Here is a 20,799-nt window from a genome sequence, read left to right on the forward strand (position 1 = left end):
GTATGAAGATTAAATTAATATTTCTTAACTTTTTGAATGTTAATTCATATTTACTATTAATATTGATCATCAAACTAGTTTCTTAGCATTTTCTTTGTACAAAGTCCAAATGCAGTGTATTTTCCTGCCCTCTTTTGATTGACAGGATATATAGGCCCTATCGACTGTATATAAACTGTCGACCGATAGCCGATAGTGTGAAAATTTGCTTTTATCGGCCAATACCAATTATTGTACATCATTAAATCTCAAAAAAAAGCATCAAATGAGTGCATATGTTTTTTTAACAAATGGCTAAACTAGTGAATGTACTAGAAATGCATTAATAAAAAAAGCTTTGAAAGCTTTCTATTTGAAACATATTCACAGACAGTTTATTTTGATTGAAACTGGTTCACATATTAGGCTTATTTTCCTGTTGAAGATTGTGTGTTTTCATTACAACAGCCACAGAGCAGCAGCAGCAGCAACCCAGCTGTAGATAGAAGCAGAAAAACACAGAAGAAAGAAACAAGGGCAGCAGTTCTATCTGCAAAAACTCCAGGAGTCATGGGTAATGTAGTTCATTCTGTATGTACACGCCTGTGCTGCAGGGGCCGCAGGGACCCCACCCACATCATATTAAGACTCAGTCTCAATTCAACATAGCAAAAAGCGCTTTTCAAAGAAAAAGAAAAGGAAAAAAAAGCTGAAATTAATTAGACATTATATGTTGATAAGGAGACATTGGAAACACAAATAGCACAGTGAGCTCCACAGGATATTACAAATTAATCAGGAAACAGTTGACTGAAGTATAAACTGGATTTCCACCCCAATAGATGAGCCATCGTTTCGAAGAGATGGCTTTTTTTTCTTTTTAAATAATTTTTTAACAAAATGAAGGCTGGGGGAAACCCAGCCCCCTTAAATCCTTCCCCGCACAGAGAAAAATGGTCCGCCGTTAGGACTGAAGACCATTACAAAGTGTCAGTCACATTACCACGGCTTGAGTTTCACCAGTGTACAGAATGGCACAGTTTCTAGCCACTCACGAACGCACCTTAATAACACACATTCCCAATATAATCCATCGGTTTACTCCATGCACGAAAACTCTGTCCATCTTTCACTTTTAGAAACAAGTATTGATCCATATGGTAAGTGGTTGAAGGGGGCTAGTGCTTTTACCCTTTATATTTAAATCTGTATGATCAAAATGCAACATGCAAAAAGAGAATTAAACAAAAAAGATACAAAACAGGCAACAAAAATGGATTAAACTTATACAGTCAAAAAACAAACAAACAAAAGAAGACCTGAACACAATGACAGTGCACTTGGTCTGGGGGGGTGGGAGAGGGGAACAAAATTGGGTGACCGTATGCACGCATCTCAAAAAGTGAAGGCAACAAAGAGTCTCCCAAAAACATGAAAGAGAAATGGGAAATTATATACACTCATATGTACATTATACAGTATGCAACTATGCAAGATGGCAGGTGCCCAGTTATGGCACCCAGTACTGAACGCCCCCCATCTGGACGGCATCTACATCTGTGTGAAATCGAATGCACACACACAAGCTGGACCTACAAAAAACTGCTACTTTCAAGACCGGCCACATGGACGGGGCAGCGACTCTATCTAAATATAGTTTAAAGTGGGAGTAGAGACAGATACACCTTTGTAAACATAAGAAAAACTCGATTTAAGATAAGACGGCAAATTGATTGTTTTATTTCTGACCGTCTTAATGAGATTTTTTTTCTACAAGATCTGTCTCATTTCTCTACAAGTCAAGATCTTGACTGTAACATTACAGTGGTCATAAACTATACGTTCAGAGAGACGATTAAAAAAAAAAAAAAAAAAGCGAGAAAATGAAATATAAAAAGGTTAAACTGCATAACATCGCACAAATCTTGGCTCGATTTGATATAAATATGAGGAACATGGTCAACCGTTGTGGCAGGACACTCTTGGTAGACTCCTATCGACCAATAGAGGCAAAGTTTACAGAGAATAATAAAGCCTATTAATCCGTTTAAAAGTCCATAATGTATCTATGTACAACTTAGCTGACTTTCCTCAGAGTTGCTAGGTGACGCAATCTTTTACAGAAAATGTTTTAGGCACCATCTTGGTTCAGTATGTTTGACAAAAGTATTTAATAAAAGAAAAAGGACCAGAAAGGGGGGCTCATAAATACAAAGTAGTCCCAGACTACTTCCTGGACGACGTTCTCTTAAATATGGGTGTGAAATTAAAATTACACTGTACAATGTGGCTAAAAAAGAAGAGAGAAGAAAAAGGAAATGACAAACGAAAATGTCTTTTTCTTTTTTTTTTTTTTGAGCGAAGCCCCTGAAATGTTTGCATTAAAAATGGGGATACGTCGATTTTCTTTACAAACACACATATATATGAAAGCAGTGTATGGAAAAATATGCTTATTCAAGTTGATAAAAAATGATTTTCAGAGCGATAGAGATATAGAGATGAACATGTCAAGAAGTGAACATTGTTAACAGACACATTTTACACAAAAAATCTCTGTGAGGATGCAAAAATGACAGACTCTGAACCGAGAGGACCAAGCACACATGTAACAAGAACAGAAAAACTAAAACAAAAACCATGTGGAAAATGGCTTTCCACACAGGAGGTGATATCAAAACTGTACTGGAATGTGGCTCTGAATATTCAGGCCTTCACCAGACGCTGGTACCACAGGGGAATTGGCTCCAGGTGGTTCAAGGAGAAAGGGAGAAATCAACTGTCTTTGTCTTCTATGGGGACAAAAAGAAAAAAAGAAAAAGGGACGCCAGTTACAGGTTAAAACGAGGGACATGGTTCCTCCGAGGGGTTTCAGATCAAGGCGAGAAAGAGAAAAAGTCCCCAGGTGATGTCATTAGAAAGGTTCCTGTGCTGTCTGATGATGTCATGGGACATATTCTTGCATTTTGATGCCGCTGCAAAGAGCGTCCTTGTATTCAGATGAGACACTAGACGATTCTTAAACGTTTATGATATTTTCAGAAGGTCCTTGTCGTTTGAATGACAGTTCCTATAAATACAGTCCTCGTTTCTTGATTATGTTGTGTTCGGATGATGTGTCAGCCATTTCCTGTGTCTATAAATCTCCTCGAGCATTGCGTTCACCACGCCTCTGTGTAGCGAACGTCAACTTCCTTTAGATTGGGTAGTTTGGCCTGTGGGTAGAACCGGAGAGAGAGAGGTTTAGATACCGAGGTGCTTAATGCCACATGTTCCTGGTTCAACATTCTTAATGGCCCATCATTCTCAGATTTTAGGGTCAAGGGTACGAATGATTGATCTATTGTTGAACCAGGAACATGTCCTACTTGTGTAAATCACATTGTGCACATATGCAATAAAATCTGCATGATAAGATTTAAAGGTGAATGTGTAATTTCTGCACCATTAGTCACCAAATGGAATTGGGAAAGTAGAGACTGTTCAAACTTGTTTTCTCAACACTCCCCCACTATTTGCTATTGGCCAAACAACCAAACACATAACAACGGCCCCAAACTCACACCAAGTCAAAGTTGCTGTTTTGTGCCGGTTGTAATGCTCAGACTGATGCAACAGACTGATGTTTTGAATATAAAATACCAGATAAGTATTTTTATTTTGGGGGGAGGAAATAAACCCATGAACACTACTGATTAAAAGTTTAGGATCGGTATTAAATTTTATAACATATTTGAAAGAAGACTCTTATGCTCACTAAGGCTGCATATTATTTTGATTTTAAATGAATTTTAAAATATAATTTATCTCTGTGATGCAAAGCTGAATTTTCAGCATCATTACTCAGTCTTCAGTGTCACATGATCCTTCAGAAATCATTCTAATATGCTGATTTGCTGCTCAACAAACATTCTCTCTCTCTTTTTTTTTTAAATCAATTTTGAAAACAGCTTTTTTTTTTTATGAATAGAAAGTTAAAATATAATTTGGAACAATTAAAAGGTCTTACTTATACCAAATCTTTTAAATTATGTACTTTTAGTAGCTACTGTATACTAAAAGGCACAATTTATAAGAATTTTGGATGAAAACATCCAAAAAAAACACTAGAACAGTGTTTTATATTTTGTTGACTTGTGTACTTACATTATCCCAAATGTTTCCAAAAATGTTTAATCTAGAGAAATAAGCAATTTTTGCCTATAATTGACATCATACCCGTGTTACTCTCGATTTCCGGATTTATTTTGTAGAAACCATGGAAACACCAAAGATGCTTTAATATATTACGTCTTACTAGACAGGTGAGAAACTGTTTTGATACATTTATCGACAGAAAACTAATCATGTTATATAGCTCAGCACATTAAGTCTTACTGTTTAAATCTCGTTTTCTCAATTTACCGTGAGTACCATGTTTTACCATGACTAATATTGATCTAGCTTACTGCAGTGTGCAACAGGTATAACAACTTTCAACAATGTATCTAATATGATAAAACACACTGTGTTACCCCACATACGCTTGACCGGAAGAAGTGGAAGCGCTTGTATGCGGCATAATAAAAAAAGCTCCACTGCTCTCGAGCCGTGTGTTGCGCTCGTCTCTCATTAGCAATCGCGCAATTGGCCTCGATCAGCTCCAACGGCTTATACCCACACCCTGCTCCATACTGCAGTAATGTTAATAAATCTTTAATACATTAGCTCATCCATGAATATGATTTCCGCCCAAGTCCCGTCGGATTCTTTTCCACCGGATGTAGACGTGAAGACAACACTACGCCTTTGTTTTGAATAAGTGACCTCTAGCGGTGAAGAATTACATATTGTGCCTTTAAACTGGGATAGGAGCTTTAACATCTAAAAAATTGACACACATCACCTTTAAATTTAAGTTTCAATTCTTGCACACAGTCTGAGGGTCTGCTGGTGTGATCATTCTCTTACCTTCAGGTCCTCATAGGTGTCCGCTGTGAGTTTAGTACTGTTCATATTCAGGCTGCACAGGCTTTTCATAGCTGCAAGGATAAGTTGCAAAAAGTTAGTTGTCCTATATGTTAACTAAAAAACCCCTACTAATGTGTCAGGAGTTAGGACATACACTAAAAGGCTCTTTAACAAGCAAAAGAAATAACTTTTTTTTTTGTTAACCTCATATGTTAAATGGATAGTTCGGCAAAAATAATGTAAATTCTGTCATCATTTACTCGGCTGCTTAGACCCATACATCAAGAGTAGATGATGGCTAAGCTCCGAAAACAAAGCATCATAAAAGTTTGGGTAAAGTGTAAGGACCCAACAGAAATTTGAAAGCTGATGATCTTCACCTACTAAATCTCATTTGTACTTGTTGCGTTCAATAAAAAAAAATTGTGGCAATGCATAACAGCACATGGCAAAACCCACTGGTTTTTGTGCGTTACGTGACGTGTTATTGTGACGTGGCAAGATTAAAAACACAACTGCAAATGACATTTGAGATCTATGGCAGCGACGAAAATGATCTGCGAACGATGACTGTGGTTTCAGAAGACTTGGTCTATATAGTGCATGAGTCACATTTTATGATACTTTGGAGCTTGAAGGTATAAATCACCATCCACTTTTGTATCTGTAAATGAAAAACAGAAGCTTGGACAATGTGTTCTTTTGTGCTCCACAGAAGAAATAAGTCATACTGGTCTGGAATGACATGAGGGTGAGTAAATCATGACAGAATTTTCATTTTTGGATGATTTTGGATTTTGGACACCTTAACAATGACTTCTGGACTCTTAAATTCAGCAGCAGCTGTTTTTAACAGTTCAGAATGAAGGTAGCTGTCCGTAAGATGTGTGTAATGCATTCTTACAGCTGAGGGAGAGCAGGCCAGCGTCTGTGACTGGAGTCTCACACAAGTTCAAAACCTGCAGACAGGCCAGATGCTCTGATAGCAGACGGAGCCCTGCATCTCCAAACTGAAAAAGAGAAAACACAAACCAAGTCAATAAAAATAAAAGATTGAGAAAGTTAAAAATAAATAAATAATTCAGCAAGGATGCAATAAATGGAACAAAGGATACAGTATTATAATATTTATAATTTGAAACATTATAATTACAGTCGGGTTCGGATTTAACTCATATTGTGACATATAATATAATGCATCACATCCGTACATCAACTTACAGGTTATAAAGTTTACTGTAGCTATGTGGTAGGATCAGTGTTTTCTAGAATTTGGCCAAAATCTCATGTTATTAAAGACAAAGTGCTTCTCACAGGCTATTTAAGTACAATTCAGAGACATCCCATATTAAGACATCTCAATTCAGAGGCTGCATCATTCGAAGGCTGCATTCGAAGGCCGATTGGGTCACAGTAACAGCCACGATAAAGGCTGTCCTAATTTGAAGGCTTCTTCAAATGCGGCCTCGAAATGCGTTCTTCGTTTCCCGGACAATGAAGGATACAACAGATGGATCCTTAGCGTCTTAGCCTAACCCAGAATTTATTGCGTTTTTTTTTTTTTGTTTTTTAGAGAAATTGCTGAATTTACACTTTTAAATGCAAGTATTGGGTTCCAACTTACTCATATATCTAATGATACAAATACAAAAAATAATTATAATATTAATCATTTTAATCAATAAAATATTAAAAACGAATAATATATTTTATATAATAATTAAAAACTTCAAGGCGTTCTTGTATCTTACGATGATGTGATTTGATATAGTTTAGACTCTTTATTATAAACAGAAATGGACCAAGGTGAACATATTTAGACAGTTTGTGAACCCGGTTTTGTTTTCAGACAGTTGAATATGACTTTCAAAAAAGTTCAGTACAAACGTTATTGCTGTTACTGTCACAGTTGCTAGGCGACAAGAACAATCTTCCGTAGGCAAGTCCGTCCCATTTAACAATACTTGGTCCGACCTTCACGTCCTTCGAAGGCGTGACCTTTAAAGGATGCAGCCTCTGAACTGGCACAGCTTATGACTCGGCAACACATGCAACTTTTAAATTCACGTGCCTAGAATATTATATATATATATATATATTACACTGAAGATTATATAGACTGAAGCTATGGGACTGTGGAAGAAGCAGAAGTAAATAGAGACCTGGGTGGACCACAGGTTGAGCTGTTTGAGGGATGGCAGTTTGATGAGCTGTTCGGCGCAGGCACTGGTGACGTTGGTAAACGCCAGGCTGAGGTTCTCCAGATTGCCGAAGGAACCGGAGCTCAGTAGACGAGCCAAGTCAGCATCCTAGAGCAAAAAATATGAAGGGAAAAAGGCTTGAGGAAGGATTTTTGGTACTGTCTTTCACTAAGAAAACAACAGCATGGATGCAAGCAAGCACATATACACATTGTAATTTACACAAACACACACTCACCGTAGATTTAGAGGGCAGAGTGAGTCGAGTAGGGCCTCCTTTTCTTTGCTAAACAGAGAGAAAGATGTTATTTGTTTTCATTGCAAACAACAGGTGGCGCTTGAGAGTCAGCTCTGTATACGTAGGAAGTCTGTAAATGGGTCACTTCTGTCTTTTTGTGTTAATGGGAGCACTGCGTTAAACCAACAGTCAGAGCTCGGCCTGTGACGGCAGCAATGACCAGTCGACTGTGTTATCAAAATCTGCACGTGGCAGTGAAAATACCTTGGTGTTGATTTGTTAAGCTGGTTAGTGCACTCACCAGTTCTTTAAGTTCTCTCTGCCTGTCGCACAGCTGCTCATACATGCGCAGGCCAACCTGGGTGCTCTCCAGGGTGGAGATGATTTGTAGCTGAGTGTCCTTGTTCTCTATGATGTTATACTCCAGCATCAAACACAGGATCTGCACGGCAGAAACAGAGGGATGAATGTTTTGTCCTATATACAGTTTCAATGGAGTTTCTTTAACTCTTCACAAATAACTTAGTGAGCTGCCTTGCTGTCTACTTAGGCAGCATCCACATAGAATTGGAACCTCATGGGTAACTGATTTGATCCTTTTAAGGGGCAACAACCCTTAACGGCACTTGACTAAATGCCCCGATATACTCATGGCGAAGTTCGAACTAAAACTAAGTTCGAAATGTGACCAGCGATATACTATTATCGAACACTTGACATATGCCTAATTTCATCAGAAGCACAACTTAATTTTCTACTACATAGCGGCTATCCAGTGTGTTCATGTTTTCACTCGCGGAGATCGTACCTCGATGGATTCAAACAGAGGAAATGAGTCAGAAGAGTTCCGTGTGAAAGAAGGCGGAGCCTCAGCACACACTTCCTATTACGTTATCATCACGGACCAATGGTAGTACGAAGGTGTTTTGCAGCTGGAGCAAACTTTTCCTGAGAGTTCTCTTTGGCAAGCCGTTTCGAATTCCCAAAACAAACACAAAACGAACTTCGTTTTGGCCTTATTTTGTTCGAAAGTACGTCACATCAGTTTGTTTGAAGTATATATGGGCCTTAAAAGGTGCTTTCACATTAGCAAAACATCAGAGAAATTTTGTCTATTGTCAATATTGTAGCAATGTATGAATCACCATGTTGCGAAGTCACAACACAACGAATTTGTGCGAACTTGTTGTGCAAAATTGACACAAGAAAATCTATCGCGGAAAATCTAATGCAAAATTCGACACGCGAATGTCCGAATGTTAAACTAACAAGTGGATACTCTAATAAACAAAAACATATCGCATACACATTTCGGATGAAATAGTAAAATATCGGCAGACAATTAAATTAGATTTGCAGTGCATTCTGGGATTGCCAAATTGACAAATGATACATGCAATGTTGTGTTCCTGGATACATCGTTGGCCACAACGTAGTCAGAGTGTCGACTATCAAGTCCACTTTGCTGTTTATTCTGATCTAGAACTGCCAACTAAAGACTTAAGTGATCAACTACCGTTTATTTTGTTTTTTGTTGTTTAGGGGCAAGTTTAACTAAATTTTAATTAACTAAAATTGATCATACTACAACAACAGATGGCTGTGGGAGCCGTTTCCGCAGAAAATGGAAGAAAAAAAAAAAAAGCAAAAATTTCTGTCTGCATCAAAATACAGATTATTTAAAGCGGAATATACAATTCAGCAAATGGACATCTTGTTTACTAAGCCTAGTTGTTATTTCTTCCGCAGAAGCATTCATTAGTACCTTGTAAACACAACTTTGTTTCTCAGGAAGTTGCATAATGCTTGCCAATCAGATAAAACCTGCTAATTTTCAGTCTGCTCTAGCCATTTGTGTGTGAAATATTCATCAGGCGGTCAGTAAACAGACTGTGGGCGATCTTTGGTCATGCCCTTAAAAGCTAAGACTAGCAAAACTAGGGTTGTGTCTGAAATCGCCCACATGCCCTTAAATAGAGCACTATTTGAAGGGACAGCCTGAGTGGTGTCCGAAACCATAGTGGATGTTATCGAGTGCACTCATTTAACAAGTGTACAACTGATGTACACTCAACAGCTAGAGAATGCCCATAGTGCACTGTGAGGGTCATGCCGAATGAATTCCCGCATCTCGTCAGAAGATGGCGCCCGCGGCTGAATCATCCATCGATCCGTTTTCCAAACCGCTGGTCCAAAGTGGATACAGCGTAATCATACAGGTAAAAATTCCTTTTTAATTGATTATTAAATTGTATCATTAAGATTTATACGTGCTAGTTTCATGACAGAGTTCAAGATAAATATTTTCATTACTGCTGGAGCTGCCAAGTTTCAAATAATTATTAAACAACAAGCACAAACTATACAAAAGTGGCAGCCCTTCAAGCACACTCCAGTGTCTGAATTCACTCACTCGTTTTCATTCACTCCTTCAAGTGGACTATATTAGCGGAGTAATGTAGGAAATAGTGAATGAGGGTACTGGGGGCGATTTCAAACACAGCTTAGGTCTCAGAAGCTAGCAGTCTACCGTTTTGAAAAGCCTTTGGGCTGAACCGTCAATGATGCCAAAAAATGCTACATTTCATCTCAAAGCAACAGTCAGTCATTTGTACCTCCACCATGGTCTGGTTCCCCCGCAGGGCCAAGAGCATACAGGGTCCCAGTTTATTTTCAGCCAGCGACAGTAGAAATTTCTTCGTCTTGTAGCAGGAGCCCATGAGGATGTGGACCTGAGAGGACGAACGACATCGGACCATAAAAGTAGATATAGTGGCAGGACAAAAGACTAAACTAAATGAGACATCTCGTATTTCATACAAACAGTTTCATACCATGCTAGCAAACAACTCTCCGTCATCATCGCAAGCTACGCCTCCTGGACTGTACAGCTGGAACCACCCGTCTTTTCCAGAGCGCACGCTGAGCAAACAGGAGTGGACCTGTGAGAGAGACACACATATGCATATACAAACCATTACTAAGCCTATAGAGGCAATATTAAGTAAGCATTCGACTGAAACTAAACTAAACAACACCCTTTCTGCAAACAAGTTTCCTGTCTCACCTCTTGTCTGGGATCTTCAGCGAACCTCTGAATGACATATTTCAGCTCTCTGTTACAAAAACAAAAACAGCAGATTTGTTAGATGACATAAAACATGTGGAATTAAACACTTTAAGTAATAATTCAGCCCCCCTGTCATCATTTACTCGTTTACTCAAGTTGTTCCAAACCTCTATTACTTTGTCTAAACAATAAGTTGCTCTTTCCCAATGCAATTACTATGAAAAAGGACTGGAAGCTTCAAAAAGACGAAGCAGCACCATAAATGTATAAAAATGGGTTAATTTTAAAAAGAGCTAGTGAGAATGTCAAAATATTGACAAAGCTATAGTATGGATTCAGAAGACTTGAGAATATGGCACACAATATGTAAAGACTCCTTTTGTGATACTTTTATGGTGCATTTTTGTCTTTAGAGCTTGACAACAACTCAACAACTTGTCCTGGCCAGGACACTTCTCCTTTCAACACTTCAAAACATCTTCTTTCTTCATCCACAGAACAAAGAAAGTCATACTGGTTTGAAATGACATGAGGCTAAGATAACTGATAAATGAATTTTTATTTTTGTATAAACTATCCCTTCAAGTATCATAATGACTCATAGCCTAACTTTGCTAAAACCCTTAAAGGGATAGTTCACTCAAAAAAGAAAATTCTCTTATCATATACTCACCCTCAAGACGTTCCAAACATGTATGACTTTTTTCTGTGGAACATAAAAGACAATATTCTGAAGAACTTACGTTCCACAGAAAAGTCATACAGGAATGTCATACATTCATTTTTCACCCTTTAACATTTAACAACCGCAAGTCAGGTTGTTAGTCACTGACTTTTTATATCTTGACGCCTTATTTGAGCATCTCTCTAAACAGTTCTGTATACAGTAGCGGGTAAAAACGATGTAACTTACTTTGTAAATTTGGCATGTGCAAGGGCCCTGGAGAGGAGAGAGCAAACAGAGAAAAACATAGACTTGACTCAGGTACACAAAAAAAAGAGAGTGTCGTCATTCCATATAATTACACAAGTTGCTTTCTGAGTCTATACGTAGGCGTGCTTGCCTTGACATGCACGATGATACAATTTCAAGTCATCGAAAGTGTTGTGTATGTGTGTCTGGGAGGACTTCATCAAATGTTTTGCATGTGTGCTCTGGGATGCGCCTGGCTGTTGTTAACTTTTTCTAATGAAGGCTGGAAGCTCGGCGTGGCGTACGAGCGCAGGTGAGCCCCCCACCTGTGGCAACCGCAGGGCTCTGCAGAAGACCTGTAATGATGTGCTCTGTCCTGCAGGGCCAATTACAGGAGCCACAAAGGACCCGAAACGCCTCACCCAATACCCACGATCCCACAGCAGAGCCCCGCTGTGGCTCGCCCACGTCAGTACTCTCCCCTGCACGCCGTTCCTTGAGAGACCAGCCCACCGCACGTACACAGAGAGCCCCTGGTATCGTTATGTAGGCTACAACGATGGCTTTTTTTTTGTTTTTGAAGTCAAGGCTGCACAAACAGTACAGTACAAACTGTATTGTATCCTAAATGATATAACAGTATTATATAAATGATATTATATTATTAAAAACAGTAATTTTGTGAAATTTTGTTACAATTTAAAATAAATGTTTTTCCATTTTAAAATATTTTAAAATATGTATTCCTGTGTTGGCAAAAGCTGAATTTTCAGTAGCCATTACTTTAGTCTTCAGTGTCACATTATCTGTCAGAAATCATTCTGATATGCTGATTTGGTACTCAAGAAGGATTTCTTATTGCGGAAATCATAATTTTTTGTTCTTTGATGGATAGAAAGCTCAGAAGAACAGCATTTATTTAGATAGAAATCTTTTTGTAACAAATGTCTTTACAGTCACTTTTGATCAATTTAATAAAACAAATCTTACCGACACCAAACTTTTGAACAGACGTGTAATATGCATTTTAAACTTTGCGCAGGCGCTATGCAAAATAAAAACAAAAATCTTATTCAAATTTCCAATAAATTATTCACTAATCAAGCATCGACTGCGCTGTGACATCCAGTGACTCAAACTACAACTCTTTTTTTCATCTTTTTGTGTCACGATGGATGCAGAAATGAAACCTAAAACAATTATCTGTTCATCAGACTAGTTAAACATGCAAATTTTGATCTGATTCACAAATTCAATAGTGTGCAACAATAGTTAGTAATAGAAACAAACACAGTGGGAGTGGAGCTAATCTGAATTGCAGCAGCTATAATCATAATTGATTATTAATTCAATTTCAAATTCAAAATTGGGTGGCCCTAGTTAAGAGTTAAAACAGACGTCAAGCAACCAGTTACAAAGAAAGCAACTGTGAGCAGAATGGGAAGGGAGTAAATGCCCTTACTCTTTCGGGAAGGGGATGGGTTGAAGCAGGCTGGCCAGTGCTGGTCTCCAGTCATCGTAGTCCGATCTGCAGAGAGAAAAGGCCAGAGGAGGAATTAGAGATTCAGGGGCAGGAAGAGCGAGAACTGGAGAAAATAAGAACCTTATGTAAGATTGGCCAGTGAAAGCTGAAACCTCTTTGGCTCTGCTGTGATCTGCAACCGGATGGTTCACAATAAGATCAGATGGAGGTGGTAAAGGCTAAAAATGGATTCAGTTCAATGAATCTGTTATAAATATGCAGACAGGTTTTAAGGTCACTCCTCAATGTGATTACAGTTGAGTCTGCTTTTTTATATACCAAAATGATCATTTACACACAATGTGGGACGATTAGCAGTGTTAGAGAGTAACTAGCTAAAAGTAGCATTGCTACACTACATTATTCAGTTCAAGCAGCTCTGCTGTTTTTAAAACAGCGTAGGTTTTCCCGTAAGCTAATTATCCAGACAAGCAGCAGTGTTGCACAACAAAGCGTTGTATTGCACTTACTCTTTCTACTAAAATGCTCCTCTCTTTCTATTGTTTAAATAGAGCAGGGATGTCCAATTAATTTTAGCAAATCAGGTGGTTCGGACAGTTTGTTGTAGCGAATCACTTTGATCTGGCAATCAATTTGACTCATCACCAGAATTCCCTGTATGTGGTTTTTCTTTTTGGTAGTGAAATAAAGATTTAGTTAAAAGCCCCGATATACTTCAAGTGAAACCAAAGAACGAACTGGTGTGGCGTCGTTTCGAATAAAATCAGGCCAAAACGAAATTCGTTTGGAGTTTGAAACTTTCCAGAAAAGTTGACTCTGCCTGGTAAAGACCTTCGAACTAAAATTGGTTTGTGTCAATTACACAATAGGTAGTGTGCACAGAGGCTCCGCCTTCTTTGATGTGGAAATGTTCTGCGGTTCATCATTCAATATATTCTATAAAGTGGTATATCAATAAACATGACATGTCTTGACTGGAATGTTGAATTGCAGAGTTTGTGCAAACATATCCACATTGGTGCTTTCTTAACTGCTGTTTTCTCACAGCTGTCATTTTTGTTGCGTGTTTATTTTGTTATTGAGAGTAAAACGCGGAGCACATATTTACAGATTCATCTAAACAGGGCTCTCAGCAGCGTTGGCAGCATCGGGATGTTGAAACAGTATCCTGCTGAGCAAAGAAACGAAAAAGAACTTTGCTGTGAGTATATCTATCTGGCTATTACATAATCCAATCATTATCTAAAAGTGATCATGCCCCAAAAAGCTTCAATGAAGTTAGTAACTTCTTGTTAGTTTTTTTAAAATGGTAGTTTTAACTTCATAAAATTACCAGTAGAAAGCACTTTAGCAAGCTCATCAAATACCATAAAATTAATTTAGCACTATTTATTTGAGGTCCTTTGATGATGCCAGCTTTTACCTCTACAACGTTGGCAGGTCTGGCAGCCATTACTGCCTAGAGGAACATCTTAAAACCGAACAGAAACATTTACAATTCCAGCGGAATAATAAAACAAAGATCCAGTGACGGCATTACTTACAGCATCTTGAGGATGAGGGCGAAACAGCCCAGCACTCTGTCGGCGTGGGCAGGCAGCTGAATGGACAGGGCGTTGAGCGCGGGGCTGACCAGTAGACAGTCGATCAGGTTGGGCTCGCTATCGCCCTCCGCAGGGGCCTTGCGCAGTGTGTTAGCGGTGTTGTTGTTGCGCTCCAGCTCCACCAGGATCTCGCTGGAATTGACGATGGAAGGTGGGGGTGAGAGGGGCAGGGCCGGGGGCGGAGACAGGGTGGTGGTCAGGGGTGGCGTGGGCGGCTCGGGCCGCAGCAGCCGCAAAGGCATGGGCGGTTTCCTCTCGCTCTGCTGCTGACAACCATTTCGGATTTCCTTGAGACTGGGAGAGTTGTCCCGACTAACAGAAAAAGAAGGAAAAAGATAAGACATATGCCACTTTCCCTGAATTAAAGACACTGTGCTATTCTGTTATTTATTTAGCTTTATTTTAAATCATACATGTTTTTTGGTTAGGGAAACTATTAATTATATTATATACACTCTTCTTAATTTTTCTGAAAGGCGGCTCTAATTCTCCCTAAAAAAAACCTCTGGTTGACAGTCAACATTTTCACCCACTTTCATTTGTTGAAAGACGAAAAGAAAAAACCCTGACTTTTTAATAAATTTGAATGTAATATTATTATAGAGTTTTAGGCTCTTTCCATGGAAATTGCCATATTTGCATTTAGTCATACACAAAACACCAGCTGTTTGATTTGCTACACAGCCACAGTATTTGAAAGACCTTATTTGACTAACAAGTAACTATCGGACATCTGATTCTAGTAGGAAGATAAATGGAAAACAGGATGAAAACATGTAAATGTGTGCACCTTTAAAACATCCATGAACTGTTCAGTAGTTACGGAAATTTGTCGAAAGGCCAGTGGAGAATGAATGAGAGAAAAAGCAACAAAAAAAAAAAAAAAAAAAAAAAAAAAAACGAGGCAGTGCAAAGAAGCCTGGGGAATGAGCCTTGACACGTCTCACTCCCTTGAGTAGTTGTGAATCATGGAAACTTTTGAAAATAGTTCCTCATTCCTCTCAGGTGGGTGCACCACGGCACAGAGGCTCAAAGTGATGACACAAACAGGACAGTTGAGACCAAAAATGTCACTACAGCCACGTCGTTGTTGTTTGTCACAAAAATTACAGACCAATAAAAGCAGTTGGAAATAAAAGCGTCAGTATTTTAAGATTATTTAAGAACCGGCACATACGATACGGTGCCGTGGAGATGGAAAATATGATTCGGAGAAATGTTTTGAGCTCAGGTCTCAGGGGTACATCACATCTCATGGGTTGGAAAACCAGTGAATCGAACGCACCTGTTGATGAACTCTTCGTAGCAAGAGTAGATGGCAGCGAGGCACACCGCCACGAGATTGGGGAGAACCCGAGGATGAGGGCACTGTCCGGTGGGACCGTGCATGCTGTAATCGATACATGGAAGAAAAGGTCAGGTTACCACAGCTCCTGCGTCCAAACGCACACAAAATGACAGCTAAAAGAAAACAAAGCTGTAACAGGAAGTAAGCGCAGGGCTTGGTCCTAAACAGACCATTAAAATGACACAGTCTGATAGATAAAAGGATGTTACAGTGTGTGTACAGATGAAGGTCTGTTCTTTGTATGCGAGGTGGAGTCAGGATGAGGTAGCATTGTGTCCCGACCAGACGCGATGCAAACGAGATTCCAAGCTTTTATCGCTTACCGCATTGCATCGGGTAAGGTCACAGCGTTGTTTTCATTACTACGGTTTCGCTTACGGGAAAACTGATGTGTGTTTGTATAAGAGAAAAAAAACACGTCACTCACCTGTGAATGAACTTCTTGACCACTTCCATGCCAGCGTTAAGTTCATTCAGAGCCAAAATATACTCCTGAGTAAAGAGACGGAGTCTGGGGCATTTCCCAAAGTCCTGGATCGAGAAGACAAGACCAGGAGAGTCAGTAAATGATGGTGCGTTGACGTATGAATTCGAGAGCACATCTGGCGTAGTGCGCACACCCACCATGTTGTGTTTGAGGATTCTCTGAACCACAGGAGTGAACACTTCAATCACCACCATCGACCGAGGACGCTCCCTACAGTGCTGCATAGAGGAACACAATAAAAAAAACTTGATTATTTCATATATTATTAATCATCAGAATCATTAATCCCCTTATAAAAAAAAAAAAAAGGTACTTGGTAAAGCGTTGGTATCGGGTAATAAGTTCAAAAGTTTGGGGTTGGTACAATTTTTTATGTTTTTGAAATGTTTTCTCTTATGAAAACATTTATTTGATCAAGCACACAGTAAAATTGCGAATTTACAATTAAAAATAACTGTTTTAAAACTATTTTGACAATGTAATTTATTAACGTGACAGCAAAGCTGAATTTTCAGCATCATTACTCCAGTCTTCAGTGTCACATGATCCTTCAAAAATCATTCTAATTGGCTGATTTGCTGCTCAAGAAACATTTCTTATTACTATCAATGTTGAAACAGTTGTGCTGCTTAATAATATTCTAAATGTATTTACAGTCACTTCTGATCAATTTTCATGTGTTCTTGCTGAATAAAAATATTAATTTCTTTAAAACATTTACAAATTACTAGTACTTCTGCTATGACCATTTTCTCATTTATTTAAAATTCAATGAACACAAGCCAAAATATTTTTAACAAAAAATGAAAGATTAAAAACAGTTTACAATACTGAACTCATCTGTTCCCCTGAAGAATAGCCAGAATCATCACATTTACCTTGCAGAAGAATTCACACAGGTCAGGAGGAGGGTGGTTATTCTCCAGCAGGGGTGCGATGGCCTACAGACAGATTCTAACCATTAGTCACCTTCCCCACAGACATGTAGAGTCTTGTTGCTTTTCATCCACATTTTCAGGAACTGTATAACCAGCACTTCTGTGCATGCATGTCCTGTTTCTATGGCAGTACACTACATTTTCAAATTAATTTTATTCTAGAGCATGTTTCACTGAGCCTTAAGACACATTATGTAACCCTGCATTTGTTTTAGCAATGGAGTTTAACACACTCTTGTGAGAAGGCAACATGTGTCTTCATATTTTCTTGGTAAAGAAGCAGCCCCACTCACCACAATGATGTTCTCATGGTCCTGAGCGCTGAGGTTAGTGTTCTGGGAAGGAAATGACATGAACGCACTGTTGAGAACTCATTGGCCAGCGATGCCACAGCTAAGTGACTCAAAAACCAGCAAACCTTCTTTTTAAAACGTTAATACCCTTCTAGGGAAAGCCTGTGTGACTCAGGGATACAGCCTTTAATTAAGGGCCAGCGAGAAATCGGTTTTTAGAACTTTTAAAACATTTTTTTTAGAGTTCAAAAGCTTGGTATAGGTGAGATTAAAAGGCACAATATTTATCTGCAAATCAAAGTACAGATGCAACCAGTGTTTTCATTTCTGCAAGATCTTTGTTCCACGTAAAAAAAAACAAAAAAGTCTCATTAAACCACAGCTACAAGGGCAACCACAGGTGAACATACTGAACATTGAACATACTGAAAACTCAAAATGAGACACAACACACACCTTAATTCACAAATGACGCTCATAACCAGAAAGGAAAGCAGAATGCTGCTCGAGTTCTAAAAGAAAGATGCCAGCTATACTTTAAGGAGACACAGGCTGAATAATCATATATTGAACAAATCTGAGGTTCTCAAAGAGAAAAGTGACTCTTTAATGCACCAAAAAGTTCTTGTAGGGTTTAAGGTTGCTAACTAGTCACTATATTAAGAGTCAACTGCAAAGTTTATATGGTATTCTGTTCTCTAGATATGGTAATTTGGAAGCCCTCTGTCAAACATGTTTTTTGTCTGTTTGTGAAAATGTCACTTTTGATTAATTTAAAGCATCCTTGCAGAAAAAAAAGTTAATTTATCTAAAAAAAAAAAACTTGCTAATATATAGTATAATGTAATATAGTATAAAAAAAATTAAATTCTATTTCAGGAAAAAATCTGATGTCCTCAATAAGAAAAGTGACTCATAAATACACTTTTTTGTTTAATTTATTATTATTATTTTTTAAAGAATTTAGGGTTGCCAACTTGTCACCTATTGACTTAAATTAAGAGCCCACTGCATAGTTTTATTATATTCTGCTCCCTAGATATGATTGGAGGACCTCTGTCAATATAAATCTTTTTTGTTGCCTATTTATTTTTGTCTATCAGACAAAATTTGTAAATACAATCACTTAAAAAAGGAATAGCTCACTTATCAATAAGGACACATTATTTGAAGCATTATTGTCCATGACACGTGTTACATACCAACGTTTTGGGCAGACATACAAGTATGAGCAATAATAGTGATGCGTGCCTTAGCAAGCATAGTTAATGAGCTTAATCTAGAGGGATAGTATAAATTTCTTTGTTCTGCTGTACACAAAGGAAGATATTTGGAAGAATTTTTGTAACCAAGCAGATCTCACCCCCCCCATTGACTACCATAGTAAGAAAAAAAAAATAGGGCGAGATCTGTTTGGTTACAAACATTCTTCCACATATCCTCCTTTGTGTTCAGCAGAACAAAGAAATGTATACAGATTTGGAACAGCTTGAGGGGGAGTAAATGATGACAGAATTTTCATTTTTGGGTGAACTATCCCTTTAAGATCAACACTCGTATCTAACTAAATTTATAACTAATCTTACCTCTCCAGTTAGATAGGCATGTAAATGTGTGTGACTTACCTCAGCAAGCAGGGTGGAGATAATGTGCAGTGGTGCCTGATGGATGGATTCGTCCTGCAGGGGTGAAGTGAGGGCCATGTCCACCAGGGCCCTGATCTCCTTCAGAACCACATCCCAGCGGCTCGGGTTATTCAGAACCTTGCGGTACTTGTAGATCTTTTTCTGCATATGAATCAGATAACCCAGATTACACACCTACCTCTTACCGATGCAACCAAGAGTTATGAAAATGGTGCACGTTTTACCGCCATAATGCAACAGTGGTTATATATATATAACAGTGTAAAGTATGTTGTGAATTTACTCAGAAATGAGCTGTGGTAATCAGGTTTGGGGATTTAGGGTTTGAAGTTCTTATTTTGTTCCATTTTAGTAGCATCATGCATGATGTTTTTTCAACCACAAGCATTTAAAAATAATTCTAAAACACTTTTCACACTCTCACTACTAGTTAAATTGCTCTACTAGCAATGTCCAAAAGTTTCTAGCAATATAGTAGAAATGGATGCATTTTTTAACCTCTTGATGGTTTATAACTATTTCATTTTTCCTTTCAAAAACAATTCAGTGTGGAAACGATTGTGGTGATTTCTTTGTCTTGCTAAGGCTAAGTAATATTTGTTGTTTCCTTCACACATTACGTTTCAAATTTCATATCAATCACGCTCTTCTTCATTGACAAGGCCGTTTCCTTGGTAACCAAGTATTAACTTTTGATAAATCTTTATTGGGGGAAAATTGTTTACGGTGGAATTGACGTCACAACTGAGGTACTGAACGTAAATAGTGTAAAAAAATAAATAAATGTATAAATCATTTGACAATAATGTTCAAATGGATCATTATTATTCCTTCCGAGAAAGATTCAATGAATTTAATCAACCCTTGGAACATCAAAGTTCCCGTAGTTGAAGAAGCGCAACCACATACATACTCCAATAAAATTATACTCACACTAAAACCATGCAAAATGTCATTACACCATCACTTTTTTGCAAATCTAACCTTCTAGACATGTGACCTTACCTTCCACTGTATAGAGTGAAACCACTGGTCCCGCAGATAGCTGTTAGCAGCCTGTGAGTGCACACAAACATTCACAAAATGAGTCAGAGAGTAATCGCAACATGAGTGTCATGAAACGAGGTGAGGGGGCTGGAGATACCTGCAGGAGGACCGTCCCTCCAGGAAAGCTTAGCTGAACACAGTATTTGGGGGCATTGTCCCAGGACAACAGCTGCAGGTCCTCTATAGTGCTGTAAGACAGAGGGGCCTCCATGTATCCTGTGGGCTACAGAGACAGGAAGAGACACGTTCATGTTTGCAGAAAACACTCAGTGCTTTAACACCTCTCAGGATGAGCGTCACATACCGCATTGACCACCTTAATGAAAGCTCTGCGGATATCGTCATAGACGAGTGGTTGCATTATTTATTAATTTGCACAGGATATCAAATGTGAATATGATGACTGCTCTCTGAATGTCATGATACGCCTTCGAAGTTGCGTTGTACAACTCTTGACGTACAAATCTTTGAGCCAGTGTCACCCACAGAATGATTGTTTCAAAGGTCAGTAGAAAAAACATGGTTGAAGTTTCGTGTTGGTATTCACAATGCAAAATCTACATTATGGATTTCTGCTTGGAAGGACCAGAACTATACACTTT

The 20,799-nt window shown here is 38.5% G+C and overlaps 1 protein-coding gene across 1 annotated transcript in view; it reads right to left on the reverse strand.

Moving 5' to 3' along the window:
* Positions 1-2,315: 2,315 nt before the first annotated feature.
* LOC125253966 (c-Maf inducing protein) overlaps positions 2,316-20,799 on the reverse strand; it is a 30,142-nt gene continuing 11,658 nt past the window's right edge. Inside the window, exons 2-21 of the mRNA XM_048168247.1 lie at positions 20,295-20,420; positions 20,156-20,206; positions 19,130-19,291; positions 17,505-17,546; positions 17,152-17,214; positions 16,411-16,491; positions 16,214-16,317; positions 15,724-15,828; positions 14,379-14,750; positions 12,814-12,879; positions 11,352-11,378; positions 10,436-10,484; positions 10,203-10,310; positions 9,984-10,100; positions 7,670-7,810; positions 7,369-7,416; positions 7,092-7,238; positions 5,834-5,939; positions 4,930-5,000; positions 2,316-3,194 (exon numbers count right to left, since the gene is read on the reverse strand). Coding sequence (XP_048024204.1) covers positions 3,141-3,194; positions 4,930-5,000; positions 5,834-5,939; positions 7,092-7,238; positions 7,369-7,416; positions 7,670-7,810; positions 9,984-10,100; positions 10,203-10,310; positions 10,436-10,484; positions 11,352-11,378; positions 12,814-12,879; positions 14,379-14,750; positions 15,724-15,828; positions 16,214-16,317; positions 16,411-16,491; positions 17,152-17,214; positions 17,505-17,546; positions 19,130-19,291; positions 20,156-20,206; positions 20,295-20,420 — 2,040 coding nt within the window. The 3' untranslated portion in view covers positions 2,316-3,140. The remainder of the gene's footprint in view (positions 3,195-4,929; positions 5,001-5,833; positions 5,940-7,091; positions 7,239-7,368; positions 7,417-7,669; positions 7,811-9,983; positions 10,101-10,202; positions 10,311-10,435; positions 10,485-11,351; positions 11,379-12,813; positions 12,880-14,378; positions 14,751-15,723; positions 15,829-16,213; positions 16,318-16,410; positions 16,492-17,151; positions 17,215-17,504; positions 17,547-19,129; positions 19,292-20,155; positions 20,207-20,294; positions 20,421-20,799) is intronic.

The sequence above is a fragment of the Megalobrama amblycephala genome, linkage group LG19 (assembly GCF_018812025.1).
Source record: "Megalobrama amblycephala isolate DHTTF-2021 linkage group LG19, ASM1881202v1, whole genome shotgun sequence".
Taxonomy (NCBI): domain Eukaryota; kingdom Metazoa; phylum Chordata; class Actinopteri; order Cypriniformes; family Xenocyprididae; genus Megalobrama; species Megalobrama amblycephala.